Here is a 14,729-nt window from a genome sequence, read left to right as displayed (position 1 = left end):
TTTGCCCTATCGACTTTCGAAAGGATAATACGTATTTATTAAAATTTGTGTCTTTTCGTTTGCTTGAAAATTTGTTAATGAATGGGTAACATGATCATCCCTTATAGCTTGGAACATGTTTTTCTAAAAAATATTTTTTTTATCTTTATCGTTAAAAATAAACAAGTTTGTTGCTAATACATTGTTCACTGCCGGAAATGTTCAAGCTTAATAAATTAAGAGAAAAACGCATATCAAAGTAAATACGCGAAAAATAATAATACATAATTGCCCGGAAAAACCCTGTTCGATAATGAAACATTGATTTGGATTTATGTAATGTGTCAAATGTTTATCGACCAGTGAATAAACAAATGGAATCACTGAATTCATCTCTGTAATGATCGTTAAACGACCGTCAAAAGATGAGAACTTGACACGTTATGAAAGCATACATTTTTACTATTAAATATCCTACTTCTGACGCAAATGATCTTTCTGTTTTTATATTCAATATTTTAATCATCGAGCAGCGAAAGATCATTTGGACTGGTTACGTATACAGAGGAAATAATAAAGCGGCGGAGGGCACCCTCCTCCGTTTCGTGAGAGCAAAGCAAGGGCGGAAACTCCAAGAATTTCAGAGTGGGGATACTACTTATTCAATTCCTGTTCCACTAATTTATTCAGCGAATAACTGAATAACTTTAATCCCCACTGTGTATACTTGTTCCCACCATCTGACTGTAGTATACTTGCTGTTACCCTTGAACTTGAGCAGAAAAACTATTGCCCGCTGGGGCAACGTGGAGTGCTGAGTTATAGTAATGGCATTTCGATTTACTCTTCTTACAATATTTATATTACTTAACATAACTTTGGCGTTACCCGCGAAAAATTCAGGTTAATTATATGTTATTTTAAAATTTATAATGTCTTAAATGTTTCTTTGTTCTGATAGCAGTAAATATAATTAAATGTATTTTTAGGAAATTCAAAGAAGAAAAAAGTTAATCGGCCGAAATTAAGTGACAATATTGAAAACAATCCATTCCTTCAAGAGGACAACACAACTGAACCACCAGATTATCAAAGGAATCCTTTCTTGTCAAATATTTTACAACCAAAGTTATCATTGCCTAACAATGACAGTCAAGAATACAAATTTGCAAACAACAAGTCATCTAAGGCAACTGAAACTAGTAGTATCAATATTGCTATTTATATCAATAATCCTTTCTTACAAGGTGGATCTAGTGTAAACTATTCTATTAATGCAATTCCTTTAAATAATTCAGATGTTAATACAGTTATACCAAAAGATAAGTTATTAGTGGATGAGGTTCCAAGTGAAACAAATACATATACAGATATCAGAACAAAGTCAGAGATCAGTAAGTACCTTCAAGTAAAAAAATCATCAATAATTTTCAACATAAAGTATTCATAATTTTTGATGCATTAGAATGCGAAGAATATGGAAGACAATTTTCGAGTACAACAGAAATATTGACTTTGGTGGGTTCTAATGCAGAAGTGATCAAAATAAGTAACAAGAAATGTATGAACGCAAATCGACTTGTTGTTGGAGGTGTTGATGCTTCTCGTGGTGAATTTCCTCACATGGTTGCTCTAGGTACAAGAACCACAGAAGGAACATTTAGTTTCTCTTGTGGCGGTACTCTTATTGCTCCAGAATGGGTACTTACTGCAGCACACTGTACTTATGGACCAAAGTATTATTTTACATTTTACTTATTACTGTAAATCTCTAAAAAATATATCTAATTTAAGAACGGTATATGTCCATTTTGTTTAAGCAGAAGTCCAACAGATGTTCGTGTTGGATTCCACAATTTGAAAGATGATAAACATGGTATTACAACCACGATTAACAAGATAATGCGTCACCCAAGTTACAGACCTCCTGCAATGTATGCCGATATTGCTCTTATAAAATTAAATACCAATGTTACATTTAGTAAAGAAATAAGACCTGCCTGTTTATATCAACAATATGATACCGTACCTCCTCAAGCATGGGTCAGTGGCTGGGGTGTAACTGAATTTGGTAAGACTAAAAAATATGATTAAATTCCGCTTAGGATATTTTTACATTGTAAACTTCAAATGTTTGCAGGTGGAGAGGAGCAAAGTGACACACTGCAAAAGGCTCTTCTTGATATTGTTGATAACATAGCCTGTGCAATAAGACATAATCAGTCAATAGCAGTACCATATGGGATTACACCAAGTATGATCTGTGCAGGAGATCGTCGTGGTGGTTGGACCAAAGACACTTGTCAAGGAGATTCTGGAGGCCCATTACAAATAATTCATCCTCAAAATTTCTGCCTGTTTCAAGTATTAGGTATCACCAGCTTTGGGCAAGGTTGTGCGGTTGTTGATACACCTGGAGTGTATACAAGGGTCTCCCATTATCTTAACTGGATCGAGGACATCGTATGGACGTAACTTTAACTGTGTAATATCAATGTACACCTCGCTTTGCAAAGATAAAAAACTTTATTTTTCCAGTGATTGATTCGACTGATGTAAACATGGAAAGTTCAAAATATTTAATAATGTTACTTAACCATGTAAGTTGAACGTGACATACCTTTTTAGACGCTGATATAGCTGTTGTGACGTGTATATACATGTTTAGTATAATTAAGTGATATTGTAAATTTGAAAACCTGATGTGATTTTTACATTGATATTAAGTTATTCGAACTATGCAAAACGTGAATTGGATGTAATATTGTATTGTTGTAGTGATATAGTCTGACTAGAAGATTTTTAAATCTGTAAGAGTGATTTCACCATGACTGTAAAAAATAATGCTGATATTGCCGTTTCTAGGCGTTAGAATTATACTCAAGATATTTTTGTATCGTGAATAGTTTTCCATGTAAGACCGTCTCCATCTGGACCATGATTTGATGGAAAAAATACATGCCACCAACTTCTATAAAAAGAATGATGATACTATGTTAATTTTACAATATTAAAAGATTCCCATTAATAATATGTAAATATTTAATTACCTGCCAGTAACACCTAAAAATAGTTTCCAGTTTTGTCTTGGTCCAAAGTTATATGGATTTTGATATATTTTACCAAGTGCTTTATACTTTTGCGTTTCAGTGCTGTTTATACGCGCCTCTATACTTGTTTCTCCTCTAGTGATAAGACCCGCGTGCCAACATGTCAAAGCACCTAATGCCGCAAAAGTAGCAACACAAATTAATGCTGCAAAAACTATAAGTCTTCGTTTCCATTCTTTAGTATTTGTATCTGCAGCTTGTTTAGCTATTTCAGCTAATTCTTCTTCACTTAAATGATCTAGCGATTCGGTCTAAAATAAAGGTACCAAGTGTAGCGAATCTATGTCAAAATTGATGTTAAAATCAACTGAATTTATAATACTAACCACAGGAATTATTTCGGAATTATTAATACGCACTGGATGGCCATCTAATTCTGGTTCTTGTGCTGGGAAAAATTCTTGATATGCTATTTCAACGCCAAACAGCATTATGAATAAAATACCAACTACTGTAAATGCCATGTATTGAAAAAAGTGTCTATGATTATAATGGCCAACACAATTATTTAACCATGCTATATCTTTGTTCAGAAAATACATAAATAGTTTACTAATATATTTATCATTTAATACATTATCCAAAAGGATACGACAGTGATGATCCATCTTCAGGATGCATCTGTTACACACAGAACAATGATGCGTTCTGGGTGGTTTTGGTTTAATACATTTCTTACAAATACTCACAGCCTCTGGAATAAGACTACCTTGAGGTGGATAACCAGCTGGAACATTTACACCCATATAATAATGGAAGCATACATTTATCAGCAACCAGTTTCCAACCAATAGAAGGATTATTGTCATAAATGGACTCTTTTCCCACCAATATGGTAGACCAATGTAATATGCAATGTACACGATACTTGCAGTTAAAAGGCTCACCATCACCACAAATACCTATGAACTGTCAAGCTTAGTAAATACATTGTGAACAATATAAAATTTTTTAATAAGAATATGTAATTATATAAATTGCAGACAATGTAATTAAAGTAATTACCGGCCCTAGACAAGCAGTAAAGTTTTCTACAAACCAAAACATTGGTTCCAAAAGTATATCACATATATAGCTCCAATTCAAAAAATCATTATAAAATAATGATTTTATAATAATTTGAAAATTCCACCATTTCTGTTTCAAATTAAGCCTGAAAATAAAAAAACGTGTTACCATAATGCATTCAAATATTAAACAGTTCTTTCTTTGCCCATCAGCTTACCTAAGAATGTTTGGAGCATTGGTCAATGACCACTTTATTCGTACCATTATTACTTATAAGTAAATTTCACCTTCTACTATAAATTACAATTTCATTTCAAATAGACTTTTAAAAATAAAATTATAATTACAAATTTAACTATTGCAGTTATTGAATGGATAACTATTAGGCGGTATACTGTACGACATTGCACTGAATATTTACACTTCCTTCATTAACTAGACATTTCTTTACAAAACATTAATTCCATACATCTCCTTATGCTTGTTAATTTATATTGAATGTTTGTAACGATTACTTTAAACAAACTATATTATATACCAATGTGTACAAGCACTTATTAGAACCAACACTACATACATCTTCGATAAAATCACTAGGATAAGGGCGAAGAATGTAATTATACCCATAAAAATTAATCCCAGATTCGACCACTGCGCCACTGGTTCTCTTAGTTTTGGAAAATCGGTCGATAAGTTGTCCAGTAATTACCGACGTTTTAGAACAGATGGAGCAGAGGAAGAGTAAATTGTTTGTGTATTATTTTCAGAAATATGAGTTTGAAACCATTTAGAAATAGTGGAGGTGTAAATAAACCATTTCGTTCTCCATTCAGTAACACTCCTCAAAGTAACAGTATTAAAGATAATAATAACACACCAGACTCAAACACTTGTAGAACACCAGTGTAAGTAAAGATCAATGTTACATTTCTCTGAATTTATGTTGATATTTTTCTTCCATAATAGAAAATCTTCTGCATCGAAAAAACTGCTTTTTACAAACACACCTTCACCTAAAAAATTATGTGTAACTAAAGAAAATCATATAGATATTGAAGAAAACAAAGTATTATATCGTGAGGATTTGGAATCATTGAGAAAAAAAGTGCAGGAGAAACAAGAATCTATCAATAATTTGAAAAGAACATTGTCATACAAAAAAAAGGTAAAATAACATATTATATATAGAACTTATAATTATTGGTATTTAAATATTGTATTTATAATTAAAGAACAAAACTGAAGATTTAGAAGTTGCTATTCAAAAATGGACAAACTGTTGCCAAATTGCTTTAAAAGACTATCAGAATGATTTACAAGAAAAAAGTGGACAGTCAGTGACCATCTCTGAAATCTTGTCTTCATTAAATATAAATCCTGATAAAGTTCATTTTTCCATTGATGATGATACATTTTATTAAAAACTTTTAACCATGAAACTGATTAAAAGTACTATTTATTTATTATTATACATTTTTAATTATATGCAAAATGCCAGTAAGTTGTAATTACCATCTATGTTTTCTGAATGGGAAATTTGGATTAAATAATTTTGGATCATCTACAAATTTAACATCCTTTGTCATATAACCCATTAAACCTATAATAAGAAATATAATAAAATGTTGTATATTAAATATTTTAAGCTTAATAAAAAGATATAAAGATTATTACCAGCATGTTGTGCTTTTATCATTTCTTGTTCCACTCTTTTTTGTTTGTGTTCGCATAATCCAGTTATATGTTTCCCATAAATCCTACCTGTATGACGACTTTGAAACTGAGACAGTAAACGCACATTTTTATAATCTGGTTCTATGTTATGTTTACATAAAATACATAATGTTTTTTCCTTCTTATACGGACTTTCAGAAAGAGTTGGCTGTAAAATACAATAAAGTGGTTTTTAATTAGAATAATTTGAATATTATAATACCATCGGCGTGTTAATGTTTATAATAGTGTTACCAAATCTGGATCTAATGATTCCGTCGGTTCTTCAGGTAAAACATGTGCTTGGCTGCTCTTGTTACGAAACAGAAATGTAGGAATTCTGTTCGTTACGTTTTTTAAAGTTTGCTTAGTAATAAGTGCAGGAATCATATCGTACTCTGGAAATCTTTACAAAAATTATAACATAACAAAGTCATAAGAAATATATTCAAAATAGAATGGACATTCGAGAGATCACACGACTTTAATAGAAACAGGACATAATGTAATATATGAATTCCTGTATGGCACACTAGATGGCAAAGTGATCCGTGTAAAAAGTCAATTTTCTTTCTACAAAACAATAATCAATGGTTTATGTCACTAAACGGATTCTGTTACAGGATCCTCTGCCACTCTTTTTCCACGAGGCGGAGGCGAGAGTCGTGCTTTTGAAGGTTTTACTAGCTAAATACTTTAGGCTAATATAATTATTACATAGAAATTATCATTGATTGGGTGGTGTGTACAGGTGAAGTGATAGAAACAAGATGTGGCCCTCAACGTTGGAAGTAGCCAAAATGAATCCGTTTGGAACGCCGTACATGACAGCTAAATGTCAGCAGGGGCAGTACGACCTTACTCAAGCACTCGTTAAAAATCGTCACATTGCCGCTGCCTCGGTCCAATCAGGTGGTCAGTAAGATTATTTTTTCCATCAAAATCAGTCAATTACCACGTCAAACTATTTTTTACGTTGATCATTCCCATAAAACAATTTTTCATTGACATCTATGTATATGACAGAGATAAATCTTAAATTAAAGAAAGTTTCATCCTACGAACATTATTACATCATTTAAATACTGATAATTATATATAATTTGAAGTTCAGGTTCCCATATAATGATTTATAAATCTTTAACTTTAAATTAATTAGTAAATTTGTAAACTCGTTGCATTCGTTATTTCTTGATTAGCAGGCTTATTATTATAATATAATTTCTATGGTTTGAAAATTGGTAAATTATGTAACTAATAAATATAACCACATGGGCGAGTGGCATTATACGTTTGTATATATTGTTTTATCTATTTTTAGGCGTGTCCTTTAAAGTCATCCATATATTTTACTGAATAAAGCAATTTGTTCTGTAAAATATTATGAAGTAATGCAGAGATAAATTTGTAATCTTCAGTTATATTCTTTGTATAACACGGAAGATTGCATAAGGAGCAGCCATTTTGTCGAAAATGCGCGTGCGGATATCATCCTCATAGCCTTGGTTGACATTCGAATAAAAATGTTACGATGGCCGCGACCGAGACAATTAAAGATATCTTGGTGTACTTGAAAAGTTTATTATTGGCTCCTACCAAGGTAGTAAGATCGTTGATGCGAATTTTGAAATTTTGCCAGAGTTAAATTCCGCACGCGCTTTCGAACAGCTGATCGATAGTATATACTTCATTTGAACAGTTAAACAAGCGTTATTTTAACATAATAAAATTATCATATTAACTACGTTGATAGCATGCATTGGCGTAAGCAGGTAGGAGCCAAGATGGATCTACCCCCTCCTCAACTATGGACTACTAGCCCCCCTCATTATTCTTCAATTTTAAGATTCTATAATTTAAACATTTCAAAATTTTTAAAGAACCTGGCCTGCCTCAAAGAAATAATCCTAGTTATATGAATGATAATTTTAATGACTTACATATTACTTGTAGTAATGAATGTTTTCTTTTTTTAATACAGATAGCTGTGAATTTGGATCCAATCATTATTTCATGTTATGTGGTTTGGGAGGTATTTTATCATGTGGTATTACACATACCATGGTAACTCCCTTGGACTTAGTAAAATGTCGAATCCAAGTAGATCCTGCAAAGTACAAATCAGTCTTCAATGGTTTTCGAGTAAGTAACAAATTTGTTTTTAATATAACACCCAAACATAGAATAAATACTTTGAATATTATTATTTTATAGGTGACTGTGGCTGAAGATGGAACTCGCGGTTTAGTAAAAGGTTGGGCGCCAACATTCTTTGGTTATTCTATTCAAGGAATGTTCAAGTTTGGCCTTTATGAAGTTTTCAAAGTATATTATTCGGCTCTTATCGGGGAAGAGATGTCGTACGAATATAGAACAACTTTGTATCTAATTTCTTCCGCATCCGCCGAATTTTTCGCCGATATTGGTCTAGCTCCTCTTGAAGCTGCTAAAGTAATTATCTATTATTTCTACATATGTATTTTTCTGAAAAACAAAAATAGTTAAATCAATACTATCCCTATTATAACTTGAAAAAATTAACGGATACTACATTTGTATTATCTGTGCATTCCTGTGACCCCTACACCAAAAACAAGATAGAATTGTTCTTTTGTTCCTCTGCATTGATCCTCATCTTTGCCTCGTCCTGTCCAATATTATACATATTGTAAGTTTGTTTAAATAGTTATTGATTTAAATACTGTGCTGTCTATGTTAAATCGTGTAAATTTTCATGCACGAAATACGTATTTTATTTGTACAGGTCAGGATTCAAACTATGCCAGGATACGCGAATAATTTGAGACAAGCTTTTCCAAAGATGTACAGCGAGGAAGGCCTTGGTAGCTTTTACAAAGGGCTGGTACCTTTGTGGCTTCGTCAAATTCCATACACAATGATGAAGTTCGCTTGCTTCGAACGTACACTTGAACTTTTGTATAAGTACGTAGTTCCTAAACCAAGACAAGAATGTACAAAAGGTGAACAGTTGGTTGTCACCTTTGCCGCAGGATATATTGCCGGTGTATTTTGTGCGATTGTGTCTCATCCTGCTGATTCTGTGAGTATATTTTCTCCTATTTCTATTTAACATTAAACATTTCTATTTCTCTCCCCATTTATTAATCGTTATGCATTTTATGTTGCTTCAGGTTGTATCAAAATTGAATCAAGAAAGAGGAGCATCAGCTATAGATGTTCTGAAAAAGCTTGGTATGACTGGGGTATGGAAGGGTCTTGGTCCTCGAATCGTTATGATTGGTACATTAACAGGAGCGCAGTGGTTCATTTATGACGCTGTTAAAGTATGGCTTCGTATGCCCCGTCCACCACCACCAGAAATGCCGGAATCCCTGAAGAAGAAATATGGATTAGCTTAATTATCAAGCACCAAAAGTATTTTTAATTAAATTGTGAAACGATTACAGTTAGAGAGAAAGGCATAGATAAATTAATTCTTTACAGTACATTGTCGAACAATGTTTTGCCATACAATTTGAGTATTTATTCTGTAATACAGAGATCAGTGCAAGTTCTCACTGCCCCAGGATTGGATTAGACGTCACTATGTGCTACATACATGAATTATAGTAATTTGCTACCAATTCTGTGATTACAAAAGGGGTAGCACATTTAAAGAAAAATTTAATTAGTGACAGTAAGTTACCTGCTGTAACCAAACTGTTACTTTGTAAATAGAGTGATCACCATAAATAAATGATCTGTGGTTACTCAATTTATAATTGTATTTCTTTCTTATTACCTGCCTACAATAACAATGCAATTTTCAACTTTCATTTTCATCATACTTTGTTCAAACATTCTTTTTATCTTGTAATTATTTTTAAAAAGCGAAAAATAGACATTCTCAAAATCTTAATATGAATAATAAAATAAACAACAAATCAATTTTTCCCCTACTGTGCTCGCTAGATGTACAGTAGTCTTTAATGGCGAGTACTATACATTTGAGAAATTTGAAAATTTGACATTTTCTTAAAAACCTAACCTTTACTTAAGGACGCATGCGCTTCTGAACCATGCTTTAATGCTATTTTTTTTAATGGTCGTACCATCACATAATGTTGAATGTGTGTTGAAGTAGAAATTTTTAATGGGAAATAATTCAATCGTGTAATCAAACTAATACGCGAAGTTGAATTGACGTAGTAATTGTTCTTACAGTTTCTTGAAGTAATGGCTGGTATTGTTCCATTGTCTGGTAGATCTGGCAGAAAACAATGGACACTACACGGTAATATAAAGTTTTACTTACTACCTTATTTGTTGTAATGATTTACAGTTTTAATTTATTTTACTATTCATATTGTTACCTATGCATTTAGGTAGAATAATCACAGTTTTGTAATTGATGACAAGTAATATGTACGATTGCTAGAAGAATATTACGAATCACGAAAAATATCAATTGTTTTGCTCTTTTATGAAAACAAGCACCTGAAGGAAATGAAAAGTGATTAATGACATAATTTTAGCCATTGCCATTTCAATAATTACCTAATTTTAGATGGACCACGAGGTTCTCTTAGAAGATTACGGTCTCAGCTGGCTGAAGATGGCTGTCCTGAATCTCAAGTAGTTTTAGCTAAACAACTTTTGGAAGAAAGATGTGGTAATAGTTTTCATTTCCATCTAAGCATTCACAAAGGTTTACAAGATGTAACAGGTTTACATAAATTAATTGTATACGCTTAGACCTAGATGTTGATAAAGAAGAAAATGCAAAATTAGGTGTATATTGGCTAACAAAAGCTTCAGAACAAGGAAACTTGGAAGCAACAGACATTCTTAGGAAATGCTTAGCCACTGGTCGTGGTATTACAGAACATAATTATTATGATGTAAAAAATTGCCTGGATATGACTCAAGATGAAAAACTAGCTAGAAGAGCAGCCAGAGAAATGTTTACTAGGTATAAAAAATTAAAATAATAAATTAATGAAATAATACTGGTATATGCTTATCTATAGTTACTTTGGTATTGCATAGTCTTTCAAATGGTGAAGATTTTATCACAACAGAGCAGCTACAAAGACGTATGAGGGATTTAGAATCAAATTCATCTAATGCAAGTTGTTCTGGTTCCCATAATATCTTGCACAGTAACTCACAAAAGGATCTGAATGACTCTCTAAATGATAAGTTTCCCAAAAATGGTCTTCCTGAAGGTTCAATACCTAAAAAAGATGAAGAAAAAGAAAATGATGTCCATGGTAAGAGATTATATATAATTTCTTTCTTTTTTTAAGTTTAAAAATATCGATTTATATTTCGAATTTATAGATTGGATGGATCACAGAGGAGAGAAACTCACAGAAGCAGCTCTGGTATCTGCTGCTGCTAGTTATGCTCGCGGTATGCTTCCAATTGTTTCACATGCTCTGTGTATGGTAGACTCATCTCAAATGGTATTAGATACTATACCGTTACTACAAAGGCCTCTTATGCATCCTTTTGCATCTCTAAAACGTCTTTATATTTGGTTGATAGAAACGTTAGGTCAAAGAGGAATGTCGATTAAAAAAATTCTTTTTACATCGAATATACATATATTGTTGTTACTTTTACTATATTCGTTGTTTGGCACAGAAAGCCTCATACTTTTTATACCAATGGCTCTATACTATTTATCTTTCGTAGTGATGGTTATCGCTACTTTTCAAATGTTACAACGAAAACGCGAATTTAATAATTTCCGCGTTTGGTCTGGTTTGTTTCTCAGTTACTCCGGTGGTAATTTAAATCCTGAAGAAGCAGAATACCAATTTTGTTGCAATAATCTGAAACCCTATGGTCATTTCTTCCTTGCTTTACTTTTAAATTTAATGACCTATCCCATCATAGCGCATCAGTGGACACCACAGTCAGAATTTACCATCATAGCGGTCGCGTTAACGTTAGTGACGCTGTTGAATTTCGTCTGGAAAGATTCATCTAAGGTTCCAGATCTTTTAGCTCTGTTTAGTTTCGGTGTTCATGTTCTTGCAAAATATCCATACGAAACCGATATCGTAGTCGCACAGGGCTGGAGATTCTTAGACATAAGAGTACCAACGTTTGCTTCTTACGTCGTCGGTAATGGTATTGAATTTTGTTTAAATTTTCGTGCCGTGTTCTATCTTTTAATTCCAGCGGTGTTTGCAAAAATGGCTGCTAGGGATAATTGGCGAGGAACTTATCAAACGTTAATACCTCATTGCGTTAGTTTAAGTTGGTGGCAAATAGCGATATTCAGTTCTCAAGGTGCAACATGGTATGGTTTAATTAGAGGTGCTCTCGCTTTAGTCGGTATGGTTCTCTTTTTGCCACTCGCTGGTTTGGCGTCTGTTATTTTACCAATTGTTGCTGCTGCCAAGTATTTATCGGAAAGCGATTTAGCAATGAGGATAGCTGTGACCGCTTTATTGGGAGGAATGCCATTTCTTGCCTCGTGGTATGTAAAGAAAACTCGAGCTCCAAAATTCAATTGGATCATCACTCTTGTCCAGGTACTTAAATACAATTGCTTTAAAAATTGATTTAATAAAATCGTAATTATCACACGAATGTTGCAGTTATTCATGGGTGTCGGCGCTGGTATGTTTTTATCCTGGCCATTGATAATGGAGTATAAACAAGAATCTGATGGCTATGAAGTTATTTCTACCCTTTCATGGGAGCAGTATCAGAACCATTGTCATCAACCTGCATGGGAAGAATTATCATCCAAGGCCCAGGTGCAAATTCAGTGTGCGGATTTAGAAGGAATATTTATCTCATGGGAAGGTTACGTAACGAATATTAAATTAAAATCGATAAAAAATAATATTGCAGTGATATTTGATAAACTACCTGAGAGCGTTAGAAACACAGTCAGTTGTATGTACGGCGAGTCGTATTTAAACTCTTGCGAATCGAGCGATCAGATACGACAGGAAAATTGTAAACAGTTTGCGCGGATTCAGAAACGGAAAAATAAATGTCATTTCCCCGCGTGGAATCGGTATGAATTTGAAATTACGGTGAAAATGAAAAGCGGTATGTGGGGCAACAATGCGGAGATTCTGCTCATAGCGGATCATTCTTTTACCAATTTTAGTTTAAACATATATCCAGGGGATAAGATTTGGTTTTCTGGTACACTGTTAAACAGTGGCTTGGAAGAAGAGTCTTTACTCGGTGGTTCAGAACCTCACATTGGATTAGAGGAAATTGGTTGCCTCGCTTGTCATTCTACCCATTTAAAATCTCAGAAACGCTATAATTATCATATAACGTTCAGTTCGACGTTAAGTGATCTTTATTTAGGCGTTAAAACTGTTTTAAATTTTCTGTTCAATCCTATCGTGATGTTCAAATAATCATGTTCTACTAGATCCACGAAGTGTGCTCTATCGCAGCGTTATTTTGTATCCATTATGATAAACTCATTTCCAACGAGATAAAACTCGATAATAATCTTGATTCTTGTTTCTAAACTTTTTCAAATGTACTTATTGAAAGATACCAATAAGAATTTATAAAGAAAAGAGAATTAATGTAACAAGAAACAAAATTAGAACAAAGTATGCCAAGAAGAAAGAATGAATGAACAGTTTTGTAGATTTTAGATATCAGTATTTTCTGCAATGAGAAGGCATTTAGTTTTTTTTTTTTTTTTTTTTTTTTATCTATTCACCTAAATCTGTCTATAAAAAAACTACATTTTGATGTTACCATCACCTCAGGCATTAGAATTTCATTAAAAACTCGTGAAATACCTACGTCAAAGAGTACACTCATATATGTATATTTTAAGATCGATATATTTTCGTAAGTATTACTGCCAGTAATAGAGATATATGCGCTTAATATTTTTCTATTACGTTTTCAAAAAGTCGAAAGAGTTGGAACTTTTTCGATTTTATTTTAACTCAATAGTAAAACACTAAACGGTTTTTGTAATACGAGATTTTAATGAGAAACATCATTCACATCAAAATAACTAGTTCGATTAACGTTTAAGAGTAATGTATGTACAACGAATGTGATGTGCGTAAAATTAATGTTTAGTTTCTTAGAATCTGGTACTGTACCTCTAAAACGTTTATATAGATCTGGAAAATTCAGTGAAGTTACAGAATTAATTAAATCGTTGAAATAACTTTACTCGTGTAAATGGTATGCGAATATTATATGTATTCCAAGTAGTAGTAAAGGTATATTATGTACATGTATGTCGTGTAGGAGTCGAAGATTATTGTTAAATCGATGTTAAGTGTCTAGACGTTTAAAAACATAAACAATTAAAAAAGTCTTATAACTGTCTAAAGTAACAATGACAGTCACTTTATACATCATATCGGGACAATAGTAAAAATTATAGCAAAAACAAAAGACAACTATAGATGTGCCTTGATGTTTTCTGTTCAAATAAATGTATATTTTAGAAAGTAAAAATATTGTTACCCTAAAGTGCATTGTTGAAAATCTTATGAAGTTACAAGGGATGTTGTTTATGTTTTTTCGAAGACAATTGTTTCTTTTTTTTTTTACACAATTCAATACATATTTATTTTTATATTTGGCAACAACTGACATACATGATTTTCATAAATAATAACATTACGTTTCTTAACAATTATTTATTTCAAGAGTTTGGTTCCCTTTATATTTTGTATAAAAAAGAGTTGTACAGTACGAAAACACTCTACAACTATTTCATATTAATAATGTTCAGTTCGTTTATGTACAAATATAAAACCTACATCAATAAAGTCTTTTCTATCATACCAAATCCACAGATATAAAGATAAGTTAAAGCGAGATAAAACGGTTCTCAGAAATTATTTATCGTTTCTACCGAGTACGTTTGTTAAATCAAATATTTAACCCGCGTGTGATGTTTCACTAAAATGGTTTAAATTTTAGAATTCGTAT

The 14,729-nt window shown here is 32.4% G+C and overlaps 6 protein-coding genes across 9 annotated transcripts; 4 read left to right on the top strand and 2 right to left on the bottom strand.

Moving 5' to 3' along the window:
- Positions 1-525: 525 nt before the first annotated feature.
- On the top strand, positions 526-2,520 carry LOC114873036 (serine protease snake-like). 2 transcript variants are annotated; one of them, XM_029180882.2, is made up of 6 exons: positions 551-882; positions 969-1,181; positions 1,278-1,373; positions 1,445-1,715; positions 1,803-2,050; positions 2,120-2,520. In XM_029180882.2, exons 1-6 carry the CDS (start codon positions 807-809, stop codon positions 2,452-2,454), a joined length of 1,239 nt encoding a protein of 412 aa, XP_029036715.2. In that variant the 5' UTR covers positions 551-806; the 3' UTR covers positions 2,455-2,520. The 2 variants fall into 2 exon arrangements, with proteins under 2 accessions (XP_029036714.2, XP_029036715.2); XM_029180881.2 differs by having other exon boundaries at positions 526-882; positions 969-1,373.
- Positions 2,521-2,616: 96 nt separating this feature from the next.
- LOC114873039 (palmitoyltransferase ZDHHC16) lies at positions 2,617-5,063 on the bottom strand. Of its 2 annotated transcripts, XM_029180887.2 has the most exons (7): positions 4,975-5,063; positions 4,315-4,390; positions 4,095-4,242; positions 3,682-3,991; positions 3,416-3,606; positions 3,030-3,340; positions 2,617-2,950 (listed from the first exon to the last, which is right to left on the bottom strand). In XM_029180887.2, exons 2-7 carry the CDS (start codon positions 4,359-4,361, stop codon positions 2,860-2,862), a joined length of 1,098 nt encoding a protein of 365 aa, XP_029036720.1. In that variant the 5' UTR covers positions 4,362-4,390; positions 4,975-5,063; the 3' UTR covers positions 2,617-2,859. The 2 variants fall into 2 exon arrangements, with proteins under 2 accessions (XP_029036720.1, XP_029036721.1); XM_029180888.2 differs by lacking the exons at positions 4,315-4,390; positions 4,975-5,063 and having other exon boundaries at positions 3,682-3,998; positions 4,095-4,184.
- Positions 4,359-5,603, top strand: LOC114873050 (swi5-dependent recombination DNA repair protein 1 homolog). The gene is made up of 3 exons (XM_029180901.2): positions 4,359-5,002; positions 5,064-5,262; positions 5,330-5,603. Exons 1-3 carry the CDS (start codon positions 4,869-4,871, stop codon positions 5,516-5,518), a joined length of 522 nt encoding a protein of 173 aa, XP_029036734.2. The 5' UTR covers positions 4,359-4,868; the 3' UTR covers positions 5,519-5,603.
- LOC114873051 (28S ribosomal protein S18c, mitochondrial) lies at positions 5,018-6,292 on the bottom strand. 2 transcript variants are annotated; one of them, XM_029180903.2, is made up of 4 exons: positions 6,066-6,292; positions 5,772-5,979; positions 5,610-5,697; positions 5,018-5,110 (listed from the first exon to the last, which is right to left on the bottom strand). In XM_029180903.2, exons 1-4 carry the CDS (start codon positions 6,198-6,200, stop codon positions 5,107-5,109), a joined length of 435 nt encoding a protein of 144 aa, XP_029036736.1. In that variant the 5' UTR covers positions 6,201-6,292; the 3' UTR covers positions 5,018-5,106. The 2 variants fall into 2 exon arrangements, with proteins under 2 accessions (XP_029036736.1, XP_029036735.1); XM_029180902.2 differs by lacking the exon at positions 5,018-5,110 and having other exon boundaries at positions 5,537-5,697.
- A 95-nt stretch (positions 6,293-6,387) lies between these two features.
- Positions 6,388-9,546, top strand: LOC114873043 (phosphate carrier protein, mitochondrial). Its single transcript, XM_029180892.2, has 6 exons — positions 6,388-6,487; positions 6,562-6,725; positions 7,792-7,952; positions 8,025-8,261; positions 8,575-8,871; positions 8,963-9,546. Exons 2-6 carry the CDS (start codon positions 6,581-6,583, stop codon positions 9,188-9,190), a joined length of 1,068 nt encoding a protein of 355 aa, XP_029036725.1. The 5' UTR covers positions 6,388-6,487; positions 6,562-6,580; the 3' UTR covers positions 9,191-9,546.
- A 94-nt stretch (positions 9,547-9,640) lies between these two features.
- Positions 9,641-14,586, top strand: LOC114873030 (wolframin). Its single transcript, XM_029180868.2, has 7 exons — positions 9,641-9,901; positions 9,996-10,065; positions 10,339-10,443; positions 10,527-10,743; positions 10,821-11,044; positions 11,115-12,319; positions 12,386-14,586. The coding sequence occupies exons 1-7, from the start codon at positions 9,893-9,895 to the stop codon at positions 13,169-13,171; spliced, it is 2,616 nt and encodes an 871-aa protein (XP_029036701.1). The 5' UTR covers positions 9,641-9,892; the 3' UTR covers positions 13,172-14,586.
- Positions 14,587-14,729: the final 143 nt, after the last annotated feature.

The sequence above is a fragment of the Osmia bicornis genome, chromosome 9, assembly GCF_907164935.1.
Source record: "Osmia bicornis bicornis chromosome 9, iOsmBic2.1, whole genome shotgun sequence".
NCBI lineage: Eukaryota > Metazoa > Arthropoda > Insecta > Hymenoptera > Megachilidae > Osmia > Osmia bicornis.
The sequence above is the reverse complement of the archived record's forward strand: the minus strand, read 5'-3'. Positions and strand labels throughout refer to the sequence as shown.

Bases quoted from the DNA above. Each gene is read 5' to 3' on its own strand.
- LOC114873036 (XM_029180881.2), top strand. From the start codon at position 807: ATGGCATTTCGATTTACTCTTCTTACAATATTTATATTACTTAACATA. The intron at 1,374-1,444 runs GTAAGTACCTTC...TTGATGCATTAG, and splicing joins CAGAACAAAGTCAGAGATCA to AATGCGAAGAATATGGAAGA. The intron at 2,051-2,119 runs GTAAGACTAAAA...AAATGTTTGCAG, and splicing joins CTGGGGTGTAACTGAATTTG to GTGGAGAGGAGCAAAGTGAC.
- LOC114873039 (XM_029180887.2), bottom strand. From the start codon at position 4,361: ATGGTACGAATAAAGTGGTCATTGACCAATGCTCCAAACATTCTTAG. The intron at 4,243-4,314 runs GTAAGCTGATGG...TTTTATTTTCAG, and splicing joins AATGCTCCAAACATTCTTAG to GCTTAATTTGAAACAGAAAT. The intron at 3,607-3,681 runs GTATCCTTTTGG...ACAAAGATATAG, and splicing joins GAAGATGGATCATCACTGTC to CATGGTTAAATAATTGTGTT.
- LOC114873050 (XM_029180901.2), top strand. From the start codon at position 4,869: ATGAGTTTGAAACCATTTAGAAATAGTGGAGGTGTAAATAAACCATTT. The intron at 5,003-5,063 runs GTAAGTAAAGAT...CTTCCATAATAG, and splicing joins AACACTTGTAGAACACCAGT to AAAATCTTCTGCATCGAAAA. The intron at 5,263-5,329 runs GTAAAATAACAT...TTATAATTAAAG, and splicing joins CATTGTCATACAAAAAAAAG to AACAAAACTGAAGATTTAGA.
- LOC114873051 (XM_029180903.2), bottom strand. From the start codon at position 6,200: ATGATTCCTGCACTTATTACTAAGCAAACTTTAAAAAACGTAACGAAC. The intron at 5,980-6,065 runs GTAACACTATTA...TGTATTTTACAG, and splicing joins AATCATTAGATCCAGATTTG to CCAACTCTTTCTGAAAGTCC. The intron at 5,698-5,771 runs GTAATAATCTTT...TTCTTATTATAG, and splicing joins GATAAAAGCACAACATGCTG to GTTTAATGGGTTATATGACA.
- LOC114873043 (XM_029180892.2), top strand. From the start codon at position 6,581: ATGTGGCCCTCAACGTTGGAAGTAGCCAAAATGAATCCGTTTGGAACG. The intron at 7,953-8,024 runs GTAAGTAACAAA...ATTATTTTATAG, and splicing joins CAGTCTTCAATGGTTTTCGA to GTGACTGTGGCTGAAGATGG. The intron at 8,872-8,962 runs GTGAGTATATTT...ATGTTGCTTCAG, and splicing joins TGTCTCATCCTGCTGATTCT to GTTGTATCAAAATTGAATCA.
- LOC114873030 (XM_029180868.2), top strand. The intron at 10,066-10,338 runs GTAATATAAAGT...ACCTAATTTTAG, and splicing joins AAAACAATGGACACTACACG to ATGGACCACGAGGTTCTCTT. The intron at 12,320-12,385 runs GTACTTAAATAC...CGAATGTTGCAG, and splicing joins GGATCATCACTCTTGTCCAG to TTATTCATGGGTGTCGGCGC.